This window comes from Limtongia smithiae (genome assembly GCF_038497785.1).
Source record: "Limtongia smithiae strain NRRL Y-17922 unplaced genomic scaffold V1518scaffold_1, whole genome shotgun sequence".
Taxonomy (NCBI): Eukaryota; Fungi; Ascomycota; class Lipomycetes; order Lipomycetales; family Lipomycetaceae; genus Limtongia; species Limtongia smithiae.
Window position 1 is genome coordinate 2,715,341 of NW_027117622.1, and position 16,483 is coordinate 2,731,823.

At 53.5% G+C, this 16,483-nt stretch overlaps 7 protein-coding genes and 2 non-coding genes across 9 annotated transcripts; 5 read left to right on the forward strand and 4 right to left on the reverse strand.

The window, feature by feature from the left end:
- The first annotated feature begins 1,089 nt into the window (after nucleotides 1-1,089).
- On the forward strand, nucleotides 1,090-1,163 carry V1518DRAFT_t6. Its single transcript has one exon. It is a non-coding gene; the product is annotated as a tRNA-Met (tRNA).
- Nucleotides 1,164-2,158: 995 nt separating this feature from the next.
- On the forward strand, nucleotides 2,159-3,677 carry V1518DRAFT_411069 (uncharacterized protein). The gene has a single exon (XM_066902754.1). The coding sequence runs from the start codon at nucleotides 2,395-2,397 to the stop codon at nucleotides 3,532-3,534; it is 1,140 nt and encodes a 379-aa protein (XP_066762765.1). The 5' UTR covers nucleotides 2,159-2,394; the 3' UTR covers nucleotides 3,535-3,677.
- Nucleotides 3,594-5,377, reverse strand: V1518DRAFT_411071 (uncharacterized protein). Its single transcript, XM_066902755.1, has 3 exons — nucleotides 5,153-5,377; nucleotides 4,268-5,101; nucleotides 3,594-4,007 (listed from the first exon to the last, which is right to left on the reverse strand). Exons 1-3 carry the CDS (start codon nucleotides 5,318-5,320, stop codon nucleotides 3,708-3,710), a joined length of 1,302 nt encoding a protein of 433 aa, XP_066762766.1. The 5' UTR covers nucleotides 5,321-5,377; the 3' UTR covers nucleotides 3,594-3,707.
- Nucleotides 5,378-5,607: 230 nt separating this feature from the next.
- V1518DRAFT_64562 (uncharacterized protein) lies at nucleotides 5,608-7,968 on the forward strand. Its single transcript, XM_066906642.1, has one exon. The coding sequence runs from the start codon at nucleotides 5,755-5,757 to the stop codon at nucleotides 7,642-7,644; it is 1,890 nt and encodes a 629-aa protein (XP_066762767.1). The 5' UTR covers nucleotides 5,608-5,754; the 3' UTR covers nucleotides 7,645-7,968.
- Nucleotides 7,969-7,979: 11 nt separating this feature from the next.
- Nucleotides 7,980-9,922, forward strand: V1518DRAFT_411073 (Alpha/Beta hydrolase protein). Its single transcript, XM_066902756.1, has one exon. The coding sequence runs from the start codon at nucleotides 8,038-8,040 to the stop codon at nucleotides 9,514-9,516; it is 1,479 nt and encodes a 492-aa protein (XP_066762768.1). The 5' UTR covers nucleotides 7,980-8,037; the 3' UTR covers nucleotides 9,517-9,922.
- V1518DRAFT_411074 (Alpha/Beta hydrolase protein) lies at nucleotides 9,759-11,024 on the reverse strand. The gene is made up of 2 exons (XM_066902757.1): nucleotides 10,153-11,024; nucleotides 9,759-10,099 (listed from the first exon to the last, which is right to left on the reverse strand). The coding sequence occupies exons 1-2, from the start codon at nucleotides 10,995-10,997 to the stop codon at nucleotides 10,012-10,014; spliced, it is 933 nt and encodes a 310-aa protein (XP_066762769.1). The 5' UTR covers nucleotides 10,998-11,024; the 3' UTR covers nucleotides 9,759-10,011.
- A 111-nt stretch (nucleotides 11,025-11,135) lies between these two features.
- V1518DRAFT_411079 (nucleophile aminohydrolase) lies at nucleotides 11,136-12,400 on the forward strand. The gene is made up of 8 exons (XM_066902758.1): nucleotides 11,136-11,217; nucleotides 11,280-11,294; nucleotides 11,351-11,395; nucleotides 11,455-11,487; nucleotides 11,543-11,590; nucleotides 11,648-11,794; nucleotides 11,851-12,041; nucleotides 12,096-12,400. Exons 1-8 carry the CDS (start codon nucleotides 11,168-11,170, stop codon nucleotides 12,215-12,217), a joined length of 651 nt encoding a protein of 216 aa, XP_066762770.1. The 5' UTR covers nucleotides 11,136-11,167; the 3' UTR covers nucleotides 12,218-12,400.
- Nucleotides 12,401-12,488: 88 nt separating this feature from the next.
- On the reverse strand, nucleotides 12,489-15,558 carry V1518DRAFT_425323 (P-loop containing nucleoside triphosphate hydrolase protein; the record flags this gene model as incomplete). Its single annotated transcript, XM_066905910.1, has 3 exons — nucleotides 12,489-14,216; nucleotides 14,268-14,837; nucleotides 14,893-15,558. 3 exons carry the CDS (start codon nucleotides 15,556-15,558, stop codon nucleotides 12,489-12,491), a joined length of 2,964 nt encoding a protein of 987 aa, XP_066762771.1.
- Nucleotides 15,559-16,211: 653 nt separating this feature from the next.
- V1518DRAFT_t8 lies at nucleotides 16,212-16,302 on the reverse strand. The gene has a single exon. It is a non-coding gene; the product is annotated as a tRNA-Phe (tRNA).
- Nucleotides 16,303-16,483: the final 181 nt, after the last annotated feature.

The window sequence follows — 16,483 nt, forward strand, 5'->3', positions numbered from 1 at the left end:
ATTCCAACTAACGGGACTCTAACAACAACAATAGCAGCCAACTGCTGCGCTAATCACAGTCGCGGCCATACACCTTCCTCCCTCCTTATCACACAGTATACCCTGGCCCCGTTCTGCGCACGAACGAGCACGTTCACCGCCGATCATGGTGCGGTTTGCAAAGCACGCACTCTCCGCCTCCACGGTGTCTACTTCGTCGACTGCCACCACACGTGAATCCTCCCCGCGACGTAAACAACACGGCCCACCTTCTCCCACGAAGCGCACCGCCGACACTCACGATGACGAGGACGAAGAGCAGGTACGGGATATGATGGACTGGACTGTGCGTCGCTTCGACGTTCTCTATGGTGCCCTCGACGAGTTCCTCGTCACCGACGTTTTTGCCTCCCAGTCGCGTCCAGGATGTGCCACATTCTCCACAAACACCCCGGCATCCTTACCCAGCTCAACCGTGCCGTCGACGTTCTCCTACTCATCTACATCATCGTCGATCGCTGTCGAGTACACACTCCCACAGCTCGCTGTCGACGAGGCGACCGCGACTGTGCGTGCGATCATCAAGCGCGCGGTCATGAAGCAGATCGGGCAGGAGCTTATAGACGCCTCGACGACGCCGCCAGCGCGGCACCATAGTTCATAGCATTCTTGGTAGTGGTGTTTTTGGGGCATGCATATTACTGATTAATGAGTAATGAGCTGCGATGATGAGGGCTGCATGCGAGGTTGAAGTAGAGAAACGAAGTACTGTACGATGCACGTAAATGAGTTTACCTTCGAGCATTGAATTTGTCGCCGAGCAGAATGAAGATACTATTCTATTCTGCATATTATCTCAAAGCTAGCTCTCCTGATATCTACTGAGCATTAGTCCTCCAGCTTTGTCTATATCGCGACTGCGACAAGCTCTAAGGGCACCCTCTCCTCCTTCTCAACGCACTCTGCCACTTGGATATCCTGATATATTCGCCCTTTAAGATTTCTCCCGCATTAACAAATTTGTTACCAGTCATCTCATCATTTACGCGGCAGGGGCAACTATATATTTGTCGAGTATGACTTTCAGCATCCATGCAGTTTTCACAAAATGCCTTGGTGGCTTAGTTGGTTAAAGCGTGAGTCTCATAATCTCAAGGTCGTGGGTTCGACTCCCTCCTAGGGCACATATCCTCTTTCTTTTTTGGTTCGACTATCATTGATGCACGCTTACTGCACCTGCGCAATGCTTCTGCAAGGTTGTTGTGAGACCTTTTTCTAGAGTGCATCTTCAGTCGTAGATTTTGTTGGAAGTAGTGGGACGAGTAGATTATAGTGCAACTAAGAGAAGTAAGTGGTCGCATACCAAGCCATAATGTGGCTGGAGATAAGACTGTGGCTGGTGGTCACCTTTACTTCCCATCGCGCTCGCGCGTCGCATCGGGTACGGGTTGTTCCACAACAGAGAATTGATTAACGCCCGGCTTGTTTCATGCTCTACAGTCTACAATACCTCACAGATAAGCACAATTGATGTGGTAATATGTCTGCTCTAAAACTGCATATTATAATCTTCTTCATAAGGGCTTGTTTTTAGAAGACAGAGAGTGTAATACGCCACGGATGGCTCCGAGTCAGTAGCACGTCATATCATTGTGGCGCCGCACGCGCCTCATCGGCCATCGCGGCGCCTTGCCACCACCGTCGGCATATAGATCACGACCAGGGCGCGGAGATCGGCGCGATAGCCCGGACCGCGGGAGCTCGGAGGTGCCGGTGCTCCTGCGGGCGGCATTGGCAGTAGAGCGCGGGAGCGAGGAAGAGGAATTTGCGGTACAGGTCAGCGACTAGTCACGACGGAGAAGGCCAGGAGCTTGCATAAGTGCGCCGCCGCGCGACGGTTGACGCGCGGGCATCCCCGAGAGCGCCGTGCCGCGGGCCTGTACGCGATGAACTGGCGAGAGAAGAGATGGAAAAGCATCGCCTGTGCGGGAAGAAGGAGGATACGGATACGGTGTAGAAGTGCCGACGCATGGTGATGGTGCGATAACAAGATAAGGGCGGGTTAACTACAATGCGCAGAGCGCGTCGCGACCGACCGCGAAAGGAGGAAAACAGACAGAGGGAAGTGCGACGGAGTGAAGCTGAGGAGAAGAAGAGCACCAGACTACGGCGGCAACGGGAGGCCGAGGGGCGAGAGTCGGAGAGCAGAGAGGGGGTGGCGATAGTCGCAGCGGAGGGGAAGCGAGGAAGCGCGGAAGCGCCGCCGGTCGACATGCTTCGCGGTAGTCTCTGCCACGATCTGATAATCCTCCGCGCTCCTGACGCCGCTGCTGTATATAATACCCTCTGATTCTCCTCCAATACACACTCTCTGTCTTCTGTCTTCACTCCTATCTCCACATCTTCTGATCTACAATGTCTGCCACAGCTACGATCACCACTACCACCCCGGCTGACGTGCTTCGCGTCGAGCCGCTCGCCAACGCGCCCTTTGGCGCACGCATTCTAATGCCATCGTACACCCGCGACCCTGCATACCTCACCGACGCCGACTTCGAGCGTCTCTACAACGCCGTGCACGAGCACCTCGTCGTCGTCCTCCCCGAGCTCGCAGATCTCGCGCCGCAGTCGCAGTACTCGCTCACCAAACGCTTTGATCCCACTTGCGAGGGCGCCTACGGCCACTCCAAGGAGTTCCGTCACGAGAAGTCTGTGCTCCGTCGTGATGGCCATTCCGTACCCGAGCAGCCGCAGGTGCAGATTCTGGGACAAGGACGTTGCGATGGGCACGTCGGTATCGAGTCGCTTGAACTACGACATCCGACACACATGTCATTCCACAATGAGCCTCTGTCTGATGAGGACATGGCTAATGGCTACACCCGTTTCTACCGCTGGCACATCGACTCCGCGCTCTATGGTCTCGCCCCCCCTGTCGTGACTACGCTTCTCGGCATCGACTGCCCCACCACTGACCGCCAGAAGATCCGCTATGAGGACTCAGGCGAGGAGATCGAGACCGCACTTGCCGCCACCGCCTTCGCCTCCGGCGCCATCGCCTTCGATAACCTCTCTGAAGAAGACAAGAAGTTTGCCCTCGGCACCACTGTCGTCTACGCGCCACATCCGTACATCTTCATCTCGCCCGCCAAAGCCACTTCCGACGGCCTCACCATGGTCTCCGACGGCAAGGAACTTCCCCTCGACGAGCTTCCCGAGTGGGAGGAATCCAAGGTCAAGCGCCTCCCTCTCGTCTGGACGAACCCCGTCACCGACAAGCACCATCTCCAAGTTCACGGCTGCTGCATCTATGCACTCGAGACTCCCTCTGGCAAGCAGGAACTCGCCGAGGCCCGCCAAACTATCCACAGACTCATGCGCCCTAACATTTCCCCAGAGAAGATTTACTGCCACGACTGGGACGCTGGGGACCTTGTCATCTTCTTCAACCGCGGTGTCTGGCATTCCGTCACCGGCCAGTTCGACGCTGAGGGCCACCGTCTCATGCACCAGTGCAACATCGCCTCCGGTGTTGACCCTGTCTGCAAAAACTAGTTCGTCTTTCTTTGTGCATTCTCTCCTTTTTCTGGCGTTCGGATCGTAACAGTGGTCGTTTCTAGCTAGATAGTCGCTTATTTGCTGCTCTATTCAAGTTTTACATCCTAGTAACAAATACAAATCGAAATTATTATAGCAACACATTCTTAGGTTACACACTATACTATAAATCACTGGAAATATCCCCTCAGCCCGAGGGCGAGAACAATCCCCGCCATAAACACTAGTGCCCGCAGCTGTCGCACCATCTTCTGCAGCCAATCCACCTTATTTCCGGTGTCCAATGCTGGCGGTGTCCCCACCAACTCGCTCTCGTCCTCCTCCCCAAGATTGCCGTACTCCGCGTCAGCATTCAACAGCTCTGCCGCAGCCTCGATATCCGTCAACGCGGACCCGTCTGCGCTTTCCTCCGCTGGCGTCGGCACTTCAGTCACTTTCTCGCTGTTGTCGTCGCTATAATATCCAGTCTGCTGCATCACAGTTAGCACACCTGTCTTATCCACTATATCGCACACCACACGTTGTGAAAAAATGAGCAGGCAGTATACATTCATTACAAATACATGCGTAAGTCTTGTCAGCTATGAATACAAAATTAATTCACACTCACTCCGTGTGCGCCGTTACAACCAAGAAAGCTCGTTATCCAGGACACCAAATACAAAAGTAAACGCTAAAGCAAGAGTAATGAAACAGCTAGTTAAGCAAGTTACTTGAAAAACTTTCGCACCCGATCGATAAAGCTCTTTGACTTCTTTGAGTCCTTTGGTGTGCGCAGAGTCATCGGCATACCACCGGTCTTGGCGGGCTCGCAAGGGGGAGCATCCGCAGTCGGCTCAGCAGCTGGCTCGACGGCAGCTGGCTCAGAGGTAGTAGGCTCAACAGCAGCCTCAGGCTTGATTTCAGTGACCTCAGCAGCTTCCGGCTCGGCATCGATCGGCGGCAGCGGTGAAGTGGCAGCGGTGGAGGGCTCGTCTGCAGTGGAGTTAGACGTGTCGGCCTGCGCCGTCGGCTGCTGCAACTCCTTGATCTCAGCTGCGTTGACGGGAATTACAGGGCCAGGTGTCGCAAAAAATGCAGCTGCGGGGGCGACAGTAGGCTCAGCAGGATCGGCCTCGGACGTGGGCACTGCAAAGTCGTCCACCTCAGCCTCAGCAGGCGCCTTGCCAGTGGTTCTAACTTCGTACAACTCCTTAATCTGTGACGCGTTCTTAGGAATCACGATTCCGGGAGTCCCAAGGAACGGCGTATGCAAGACGGCCGGCGTCGGCATGACGGTGGCGGAGGGGGCAGGCTCGGCCGCGTTACTCACGACAGGATCGCCGGAGACAGGCTCGCTCACGTCTATTGCGTCTGCTGGCAGTGTGGCGGCAGGCGCGTCCTCGACGGGATGCTCGCTAGATGCAATCGGGGTGATGGGCATAGCGCTCTCGGGGATGAAAGAGGCGCTCTTCGCGGATGCGGTGGCGATGTCCTCTAGATCAAGCACGTTGTTTGCGACGCCGTCAGCGTCGACTTCGATCTTTGCGAATGGATCGGTGAGCCAGACGTCGTTGACGACGTACTAAAGCACATCTTAGCAGCAGTACAAAAGGCAGAAGATGTGAATACTCACCTTGTAAAAGATCTTCTGGTCGGAGGGCAGAGGAATCGAGACGGCCCACGAGCCGTCGACGATTTGAACGAGGGGAGCGGACTTGGACCAGTTGTCGAAGGTACCGGTTACGTAGACCTCGTGGATCGAGGGGTCAGCGGGCCAGGTGAAGGAGTGGGAGAAGCCCATGATGGGGGTGGCGAGGCGCGTCGGAGAGGGAGGCCGGAGAAGACAGTGGAAGGAGGCGGCGTACGAGGACGTGAGCAAGTAAGCGAGCCCCGCGTCGTAGGCGATGAGCGTGACGTCATATTCATGTGATATTCACGTGAATATCACATGACCAAGCTGAACCTACCCGAAGCGGCCGCTGCTGCGGCGCCGTCCCGAAGCGGCGAGCCTCTTCCGAAAGCGGGTCGTGTGCGGCGGTGGCTGCCTAAAAATAGGCTTTCCTGACAACATTCCGCAGCAACGAAAACCGCGCGTTTTGCTGGGCTTCATTTCTCCGTCCTCTCCACCGCCGTCCTCTTCTCCCCCGTCCTCCTCGCCATAGCAATCCTCTCCAGCAGGCCTTCCTTGCCCGGCATTGTATCGTGACTGCTGTTGCTGTGTATATTGTCTTTGCAATGCGCTCTGTCTCTCTCTTCGGCACGGCAATCGCGGCGCTACTCGCACTCGCGCCAGCCGCGTCCGCCACGCGTCTCATCAAGTCCACCTCACTCCAGACCTGTATGGAGGATTCCGACTTCTCTGCATCGCTGTTCAACTTCGTCTTCACCCCCGAGAATCGTACCATCGCCATAGACATCGTCGCGTCCTCCACCATCTCGGGCAACATCACCGCTGAGCTCACCATCGAGGCCTACGGCCTCAAGATCATCACCGAGAGCCTCTCCCCCTGTGACCTCGACATCGACCAGCTCTGCCCCATGAAACCCGGTCAGTTTGATCTCGAAACTAGTGTCACGGTCGACACCGATGTCATCGATAATATTCCTGGTGTCGCATACACCGTGCCCGATATCGACGGCACCGTCACCGTGTCGATCGTCAATTCCAGTGGCATACAGGTCGCATGCGTTGAGGCTAACCTGTCCAACGGCAAGACCGTCGACAGCGAGATCGTGAAGTGGGTCACAGCCGTTATTGCTGGGTTTGCACTTTTCGTGTCTGCCATCGCATCTGGCCTCGGCCACTCCACCACGGCGGCTCATATTGCGGCCAACGCGCTCTCGCTCTACGGCTACTTCCAGAACCTTGCCATCATCGGCATGTGCGCGATGACACTACCCCCCATCACCTCTGCTTGGACGCAGAACTTTGAGTGGTCTATGGGCATCATCAAGGTGCCCTTCATGCAGGACATCTTCGCCTGGTACATCGAGTCCACTGGTGGCACCGCGTCGACCATCCTAGACGACTTGTCTTCAATCTCTGTACTCGTGCAGAAGCGTTCTCTTGAGTACCTGTACCACGCCGGTCGCGCATTCATGAAGCGATCCAACAATGACAGCGACCTCTCGACTATCTCGACGACATACATCTTCTACGGAATCAAGCGCGTGGCTTACAAGGCTGGCATCGAGATAACGTCGCTGTACGTCACTGCGTTTACAATGTTTATTGTGTTCACCATTTTCATCTCGTTGCTGCTCCTGCTCGCGAAACTGTTCCTCGAACTCATCGTGAAGATGAAGCCCTCCGCGGCGGACCGATTTGGCGAATTCCGTACGCGCTGGCTCACAATCATCAAGGGCATGATGTACCGCATGGTGCTGATCGGCTACCCGCAGATGACAGTGCTGTCGCTCTGGGAGCTGGTTGAGCGAGACTCACCTGCGGTGATTGTGCTAGCCGTTGTCATGCTGCTCATGGTCAACGGCCTGTTGGCCTGGGCTGCCTTCAAGGTCGTGCGACTGGCACAGCGCTCGGTGGCGATCCACAAGAATCCGGCGTTCATTCTCTACTCGGATGGCGCGGCGCTCAACCGATGGGGTTTTGTCTACGTGATGTTCCGTGCGACGGCGTACTACTTTATCGTACCGGTGTTGCTCTACACATTCGTGAAGGCTTGCTTCATCGCGTTTGGCCAGAGCGCGAGCACGATGCAAGGCATTGTGCTGATGTGCGTGGAGATCCTCTTCCTTGTGTTGCTGATCGCGGTGAAGCCGTATATGGACCGGCGGACGAATATCTTCAACATCATTATCCAGAGCGTGAACGTCGTGAATAGCATTCTGTTTTTCTTTTTCACTGGCGTCACTAAGGTGCCTTCACTTGCGATCGGTGTCATGGGCGTGGTGTTCTTCGTGCTGAACGCGGCGTTCGCGCTGGTACTGTTGATCATGATTATCGTGTCGTGCGTGATGGCGATGCTGTCGAAGAACCCGGAGCTGCGGTACCAGCCGATGCGGGATGATCGTGTGAGCTTCATCAAGTCGACCAATCAGTTCCCAGAGGTGCAGGAGTTGGAAGCGCTGGGCGCGACCGCGCGCGGCAACGTGCCAAAGTACTAAAGCAGGGAGGAAAAACGAGGGAAGAGCCATGTGGAGTTGTGTACATATAGGGCGTAGGATACAGTGATTGTTTTTGTTTACGGTTGTCATGTTTGCATGCGTTCGAATTTCCTGTTGTTGATTTAGTGATGTCACGAAACGCTTTACGACAGAAGCCAGAGCGGGCTGCTTATCAACCGCGGTGCGTTTATCGGCTGGAACGCGGGCGGATTAGAATTGGGCCCGTACAGAGTGAGGTTCAAACCTTATCGTCTCCGCGTATTGCTGACACTGAGGGGTATTGTGTCGCGGTCTGCGGTTGGCTGCGCCGTTCACGTCGGCGTTCTTCGCTCCACTCTTCACCACCGCACTCTTCATCACCTCCTTTACGTCCCCCTCGCGCCACTGCCCGGCATGCGCTCATATCTCTTCGACCCCGCCCCACTGCCCTCTAAGAAGGGCAGCTCCGCTGGCTCCATCGATGAGGCTGAGGACTATGACTACGCTGACCTTGACGGCGTCGCGAAGGAGTACGCGCCCATGCCGTCGCTCGACGAGAAGGCCGCCATCGATGTGGACGAGAACCCGTTGCGACGCGCTGCGCGCATCGTATGGCGCTCCATTGTCGCTGCAGCGGTTTTTGTCGCGCGCCGCGTGCTCAGCATGTCCCGCAAGCAACAGATTATTCTCCTCGCCTCCACCATTGTCGTAGCGATTGTGCTCGGCTTCACGCTCGGATATCTCACGCCGGACGACGAGGAGACGCCGTATCCTGCGTCATACTATGGCCACACCTACGGACAGATGCCGACGCACTACGAGGTGACCGACAGCAACAGTGACGATGTCGAGGCTGCGGCTTTTGTGGCGGAAATCAATAGCGATGAGCCTACGCCGATGGAGCTCGTGGCCCAGCCTGAGGAGGAGCAGATGGTTTCCACCACCGGCTTCTTTGGCGGCCTATTTGGTCTCGGCTCGGTGTTTGGTTCCGGGCTTGCGTCGACGCATTACACAATCTCAAAGTACCAACTCATGCACTTCCAGGAGCTCTCGCTGGTGAACAATATTGCGTACTGCGTGCCATCGCCCGGCATTATGCCGCCTTTCAACTGTACGCGCGCGTGTGAGTTCTTCCGGCCCGGAGTTGAGATCGTCACCACGTTCACAAACACGGAGGCCGACACCTCCTGTTCAGGCTACATCGCGATCGATCACCGCGAATTCACCAAGCGCATCATGATCGTCTTCCGTGGCACCAACTCGATGACGAACTGGATGACCAACCTCGACACGATCCAGGAGCCTTATCCCGTCGCCGGCGCCATCTCGATCTCGTCCTCCCTACCCCGCTGCGCCGGCTGCTTTGTGCACCGCGGCTTTATGCGCTCCTACATTGAGACGAAGATCTATATTGCGCCGTTCATCCAGAACCTGACCGCGCAATACCCCGAGTACCCGCTCCTCGTTACCGGCCACTCGCTCGGCGGCGCGATCGCGGTTCTTGCCGGCGCAGACCTTATCACGCAGGGATATACCCCTGAGATTCTGACCTACGGCCAGCCACGCGTCGGCAACCGTCACTTTTCAGATTGGTACGACTACATCGTAGCCATTTCTGGTGTGTCCTCGCTGCGCATCACTCACAAGTCCGACCCAGTTCCGCGCGTGCCGCTCGGCATTGAATGGTACCACGCCTCAGGTGAGATCTACATCGCTAAGGGCCCGCTCGAGCCAAGCGCGGAGGACTGCTACATCTGTGATGGTCAGGAGGACTCGATGTGCTCATCCGGCGAGGGCGTGGTTACCACACTTGCGTTCCAGGGCCGCGAGGTCGCGTACCAGGCTCATGTGGAGTACTTCTCTCGCATCGGTCTCTGTCGCTTCCAGCTCTAGGCGCTGTGTCACAGTTGAAGGGTGTTACTCTTTACGATCTGCGACGACGCAACTAGTTTGCCGTCTGTCCACATGTGTGCGTTTATGGGATGTTTTACTTTGGAGTTTTGTCTGCATTTTGTCCGTCTTCCTGTCTGCTTTATGTTTCTCTAATTATTTCTTGTCGCCTTCTCCCCACTTTGTCTTATTTCATCTTCACATGGATGAGTATTTACACCGTGCTCTATTTTCTATACTGTTACAGGTTGTTGTGGTTGCTGTTTATCTACTGGGGGTGGTTTTGGTGTTTTGCTGCTTTTTTGCATGTACGAATTGCTTGTGCGTAATCATGGGGGATGAGACTGATGGGGAGCTATATGATATGGCAAATAAAAACTTGGAGTCTTTTCGTGTGTTATCGTAGTAGCAATAACTAGACAGGATACTATAAAAACTGACCGTGGATGCAAGAATGTCGTTGTGCTAACCCAAACAAAGTACATACTGATGAAGAAATTACTGCTTCTTCTTGTCGATGAAGTCCGTCGTGAAGTCGATTATGGCCGTCCAGTAGCCATCTTTTGCGTACGTGTCGTTGTGTGTTCTAGCTACGCGTCAGTCGGAGAGTTGAGCACAATGTATTAGGAGATCACCTACCCATTGGCAAATTGCCGCCAGATCTTGTGTGGACTTTTACAAGACTCGTACAGCGAGCGCATATGCGTTTGTGGGACGATTTCATCTTTGTCGCCGGAGAGGAAGAGCACAGGTATCGATGTGATCTTTGCGAGCGTCGCCTCAGATGGCCAGATCTGGTGACACAAGAAAGTGAAGTACCGCGCAAGTGGGAGGACGGACGGCACAAGCAATGGGATGCTGCGGAAAGTATTTTCAAGGATCATACCCGCCACTTCGTGCTCGTGCTTCTCGGCAAGGTATATTGCAACCGCTCCGCCGAGACTTTGGCCATATAACACGATATTTGTGTGCTTGAGCACTGGATCGGACTGCACATGTGCGAGCACCGTTTCCGCGTCGATTTTGAGACCGCGTTCACTCGGCGTACCCGTGCTGAGACCGTAGCCGCGGTAGGAAAACAAAATGACGTTATACTGAAGGATCTTGTAGAACGCTGAGGCAATAGGTAACCGGTGTCCCATGTTTCCCGCGTTGGCGCAGCACATAATCACTGTATTCCCCCTCACGGACAAGTCCTCCTGCGCAGCAGCACCGCCCTGTTTCATGACAAATAATTTGATCTTCTCGTCATCTGGGGTATCTAGCGTCACGTCCTCAAAGGGAATGTCGTAACGGTCGGGCGTCTGCACTTCCGTACGCGAGCCGGCTGGGAAACTCGACGGGTAAATCAGCGATGACTGTGCGAAGTAAAGCACCAGCGCAAGCGTGCCGACCGCGGTCACGCCAAGTGTGGACAGAATCTTGATCGTCCGTACAAGAAAACGTATAGACCAATCCGGAGAGCCGGAGGAGACTGCGTCCATTGCTCAGTGATTGCTGGTGCTGATGTGTGAACAAGTGACCAGAAAGTCGCGATAAATTGGGAGAAAGTGAAGAAGTCCGGGTAACTGCGCCGCGAGCTTCCAGCGCACTCCACAGACATCATCGTTCCCATCTTCCCACATCCACCACCGATATTCATCACATCGCAGCTATGAATGGACTCGGCGTCGACATGAACGCCCTAAAGAAGGGCGAGGTTAAGTATGCGCACTTTGGGCACTCGTGATCGCGTCGTGGATTGTCTGCTAACAATGTCATCGCAGCCTTGGAACCTCTATGTACGTCTCGTTGATCCAGCGCGTATGTGCAAACAGAGTGTTTACACGCGTTTTAGTATGGCCGTGACATTTGCAGACGGAGTTATTCTTGGTGCGGACAGGTGCGTCTGTTGTGTGCTTCTCTGTATGTGCTAGATCATCGCTGCTAACGTTATGCTAGTCGAACTACCACCGGTGCATTCATTGCGAACCGGTACGCGTCCTTCTCCGATATCGATACAAACCCTGTCCATCGCTAATGGTAGCAGTGTAACAGATAAGCTCACACAAGTCCACGACACAATATGGTGCTGCCGGTACGCCCTTCCTCATCGCATTTCATCGACACGTTGTCGTGCTTACAACTCCCGCAGATCCGGCTCCGCAGCCGACACCCAAGCCGTTGCTGATATCGTCAAGTACCATCTCCAGATGTACACTGTCATCAATGAGCCACCGACTACCCGTGTCGCGGCGGCCGTGTTCCAGCAGCTTTGCTACTCCAACAAAGACGCCCTCACGTGCGTGCCCCTCGTCTTTCCCATTATTGCGATCACAACTGACTTACATTGCTCAGTGCCGGCATCATTTGCGCAGGCTACGACAGTCGGTACGGCGGCGAAGTTTACAGCATTCCGCTCGGTGGCAGCGTGCACAAGCAACAATACGCGATTGCAGGCAGTGGCTCAAGTTACATCTACGGCTTCTGCAATGTCAACTTCAAGCCACAAATGTCGAAGACCGACACCATCGATTTCGTTAAGGCGGGTGAGTATTTTCTCTCCTATTAACTAATGATGTTGGTGACTAATCATACGACAGCCCTCACGGAAGCGATAAAATGGGACGGCTCCTCCGGCGGCGTTATCCGTATGGTTATTCTCACCAAAGACGGCGTCGAGCGGTTGATCTTCTACCCCGACGAGTACCAAAAACCGTATTAGATCTTAAATTCACACATCCATGTATAATCATAGTTATGTTGTACTAGGCGAAATTGACAATGAAAGTAGCTTCCTTGTATGTAATTTATGCATGTCTGTGTTATAGTGTAGATAAGTGTGTTCTGTACCAAAACCGTGTGTATAACACGACCACAATGAAGTCAACAAAACCACTGTTACAAATAATTAGAACAATCCACAACTCCTTTGTAACACATTTCGCGCAAAGTTAAAATACTTGACGGCTCCAAATTCAGTTGCTGTCGTTTAGTTAGCCATCGAGGAAGCCCTCCTCGGCAGCAAACCCTGCTCTCCACATCGGATCCTCGCCACTATGGCCCTCCGGTATTGGTACGGCATCGCGTGTGCGTTGCGCGTATACGATGCCATGCTCCAGACGTGAGTAATAAAGTGGCACATTGGTCTCGTCCTCGTCCGGCTTCCACCGCAGCTGCGCAGAAGCACCGCCGTCCACTTGGTGCGATGACACGTCGAATAACGAATTGCGGTAGCAATACGACAACAATGCACGCCAATTTACGTCCCGCTCGAGCAGTACGGGATTGCCAATGATAATCATCAGTTCCTTCGCACGCGTGATCGCGACATTGAACCGTTTCGCTTCGTGTACCATGCCCATGCCCTTCCTGTAATCCGCGTCCAAAAACCGCTCCCGCGCGCGCGTAGTGCACACGATCACGACGCGGCGCTCTGCACCCTGGTATGTCTCGATCGGACCGACGTCGATATCCCGTAATCGCTGCTTACGTAGTTTTTTGCGTATTCGGTTGATTTGCTCCCTGAACGGCACCGCCACGATGATATCCGACGGCTTTACCTTCATGTTGTCTACGAGGTCCTTTGCGATTTCGCAGCAAATATTCACTTCGCTCGTGTTGAACCACGAGATTCCGTCCTCGACCATCTCGTCCGCACCGCGGTTGTCGATGAATAGTAAGGGCATGTGAGGGTTCGGTAAGCGGTTCCAATTGCTCAGCTCTGACACGTTCGACGCCTCTGCCATCAGTGTGTCGTAGTAGAACAGCGACGACGGCACTGCAAGCAATGCCGCGTGACTACGATAATTGCGGATCAAGTTCACGAACGCAGCACGAATGTATGGCAGCTTCGCGACTTTGCTGGAGCTTCGTCGCTGCATCTGTCGGCGCGACAGCGGGTGGTTCGAATAGAACGGCAAGTCCATCAATCGCTCAAATAGCGACTTATCAAGCGCCGACTCTTGCTGTCCTCGTGATAATGTGCGTGGGCCAAGCTGCCGATGATCTCCTGCCATCACAACAACCGGCGTCTGTGCGACGTACGACAAATCTGGAAACACGGCATGAAGCGCAATCACCGTTTCCGGCTCCATCCCCTGTCCAGCTTCGTCCAGCAAGAGGGCGTTCCAATGCAACGATCTCTGCTCGCTTAGCCCAAACGCATCCATCATATATCTTTCAAGCTTCATCAGCGCACGGTTGGAGCACCGCGCCTCGATCAGCAACCGCGCTGCCTGGCATGTGCACACGACGATCTTGTAATTCAGTAGTCGTTTGAGATCCGGAAGTGTAAACATATCCTGCCCATCTATGGAGTCAATCGAACAGTAGGAGAGAATCTCAATCGGTGTTTCAGCAAAATTTCGACTGAACTCGTTCAACCGGAACAACTCGCGAATATTCAAATGCGTGCGTAGTCGCAGTGCAAGCGTATCTGCTGCAGCATCACTAGGTGCGCACATGAGCACATGGCATTTCGGATCTCGCGTGACGAGTTGGAGCGCCATCTCGACCATCGTCTTCGTCTTTCCTGTGCCTGGTGGCCCGGATATCAAAAATGGTACGTCCCCATAGCTTCGGCTCACTACCACGTCAATAGCGCGCTGCTGCTCATAATTTAGACCATCGTCAAACCACTCCAGAGAGAATGTGCCGTTCGGAAGTGTCGTCTGCATGACTCCATCATCGTCGGCTGGGAACAACATCTTCCGAAAAAACCCCTATACTTCCGCGTTAGCTAAGTCTCGTTGTTTGAAAGTATTTGCACCCACATTTTCATCGTTCTTCATCTCCGTATGCGCCGCGCAAATTGAAAACAAGTACCATGAATTAATCTTCCTGTCAACAGTAAACTGCGCGTTGTATATATCCGGGAACGCAGGGAGTCCGTCGATTCTAACAAAGATCTCTCCTTGCGCTCTTGCTATGCGCCATATATATCCGATATATTCGAATCCATTAAAAATTTGCCTCAGCTGTCGAAAATATAGCTTATCTCCTATTCTCACTGACGGCGTAAACTCGCGGATTCCCGGGCATCTCAGTTTATATAAATTTGCTTCGTTCGGAACGGGTTCCAGTTGAATGCCGAACATGTTGTATTGTATCAGGTCCTCTTGCTGTGCAATAAGCTCCTCATTCAGCATCTTCACAAACGCGCTACTGTAATTTTGCGCAGTCACGTCTCCGTACGCCGGTATCACATCACTTGGTGGCTCAAAAGAATCGAACGTCTTATACTGTAAAACAGTTCTTCCGGCAAATCCCTCGACATAACTCTGTATATCAAATGTCGGTGGTTCCTTTGAGTCAATGCGGGTTGCTGGAAATTCATTAACGTTCTGTCCCACGTTAGTTTTGTATCACACGACAAGTCACGCAATGGACAAAGCCAACCTTTATCCAAATAGGGGTGAAACTATTGGCATATATATCAGGACGCCAGTCGTCCTCTATAGACTCAGGACTGTTCTGCCCACTACGCTCCTTCTCTGTCTTGAAAGATTCGCCTTCGACTTCGCTAGACGCCCGCGTGATATTCGTGCTCGACATGTACGACTGCTTCATTGATTCTGACGAGCTATCCGAGCTTGACATCGAGGGGTTGCCAGCATCTGCAGTAAAACTTGCATCGCCAGATATAGACACATGTGCAAGTCGTTGGGATGTCGACGCAATGCTAGTCTGTAAATTAGTGGCACCATGTGTGACCGCCGGGAATTTAACTGCTGGATGCCCGATGTTCGAAATATTCAGAGGCATAACACGCTGCGCATTTTGACAAACCGCTTCCAAGTATTGACGATGCTGTAGAATTTGGTTGTACGTCCTTTCGTCAGGGTTTATCATATAAACAGAAATAAGCCGGTAGAGTAGTGTCAATTGATTCTGGAACTCTGCAGGTGTCATATACGCAAAGTTCTCCGGTCGTGGGGTCTCAGGTTGCGGCATCTGCTGCATTAACGTCATATAGAGCGGTGTCGGCTGGTTGAGTGCGACATACTGCATGCCTGCGCCCAGTGGCATCGTATACGGTCTGCCCACCGCGCCACCCATCGTCATCGTCGTGCCATGTGGAATTCCCTGGAATCCTAGACTCAGTCAGGCCATCCGCTCCGTGAATCTGTCTCTGTGAACAGGCTTACCCAGCGAGTGAGCCTGCGGATATCCAATACCAGGCGGCTGTGGAGCAAAAGATTTGTTCGGAACAGCAAGTCCAGGCGGCGCGCTCACGTGTACTGGAACAGAGCCCCTAGGCACTTGCTGCATGTCCTCGTTGAAACTACTGGTGAGCGGGGATGCTGCTGCGCGGACCAGATCCTTGACTTCAAGCGATAAAACGAGCACAACGGAATATGGAAAAGCAATTGACGAGCGAGGTACCAAACTTAGCAATAGCAAACCAATTATACTCTCAAAGCAGCTAAAAGTAAGTGCATCTAGACAGCCCCGCAGAGTCAGTGCGCGTCGCGCAGTCGCGATTCTAGCCTTTTCACACTACACACGCCTGGGCGTATGTACGAAATCTCCCAAGTCCCAACAATGCTCGCAACTCAACCGCACGATGATGTCTACGGTTGCAATCAATGCCAAGACCTCGGATATATTGTGACACTACTATTCCGAATGAATTATTCACATACCAATTGTGCTGTAGCTTTAGAGTATGCTGAAGAAAATTATGTGTTCCTGTTCGCTGTTGAGAAAAAAATTTATGCGATGTCTGTGGATCGAACACAGGACCTTCAGATGTCTTAACCGAAGTTGTACTTCAGTCTGACGCTCTCCCAACTGAGCTAACCCCGCATTTCTTGAAACTGTCAGGAATCAAAGCCTAGGAATCCGCTGATTCTTCTTCCCTGTCCCTCGTCCATTCTTTATATCATAGCTAGCTAAGCAATACAGCAAAGCAGCGCTTACTGCAAGCGCCGCGTCTTCGTTACAAATCATTAGAAGTCATTATCAATCGTCTATCAGCTGTTATCGG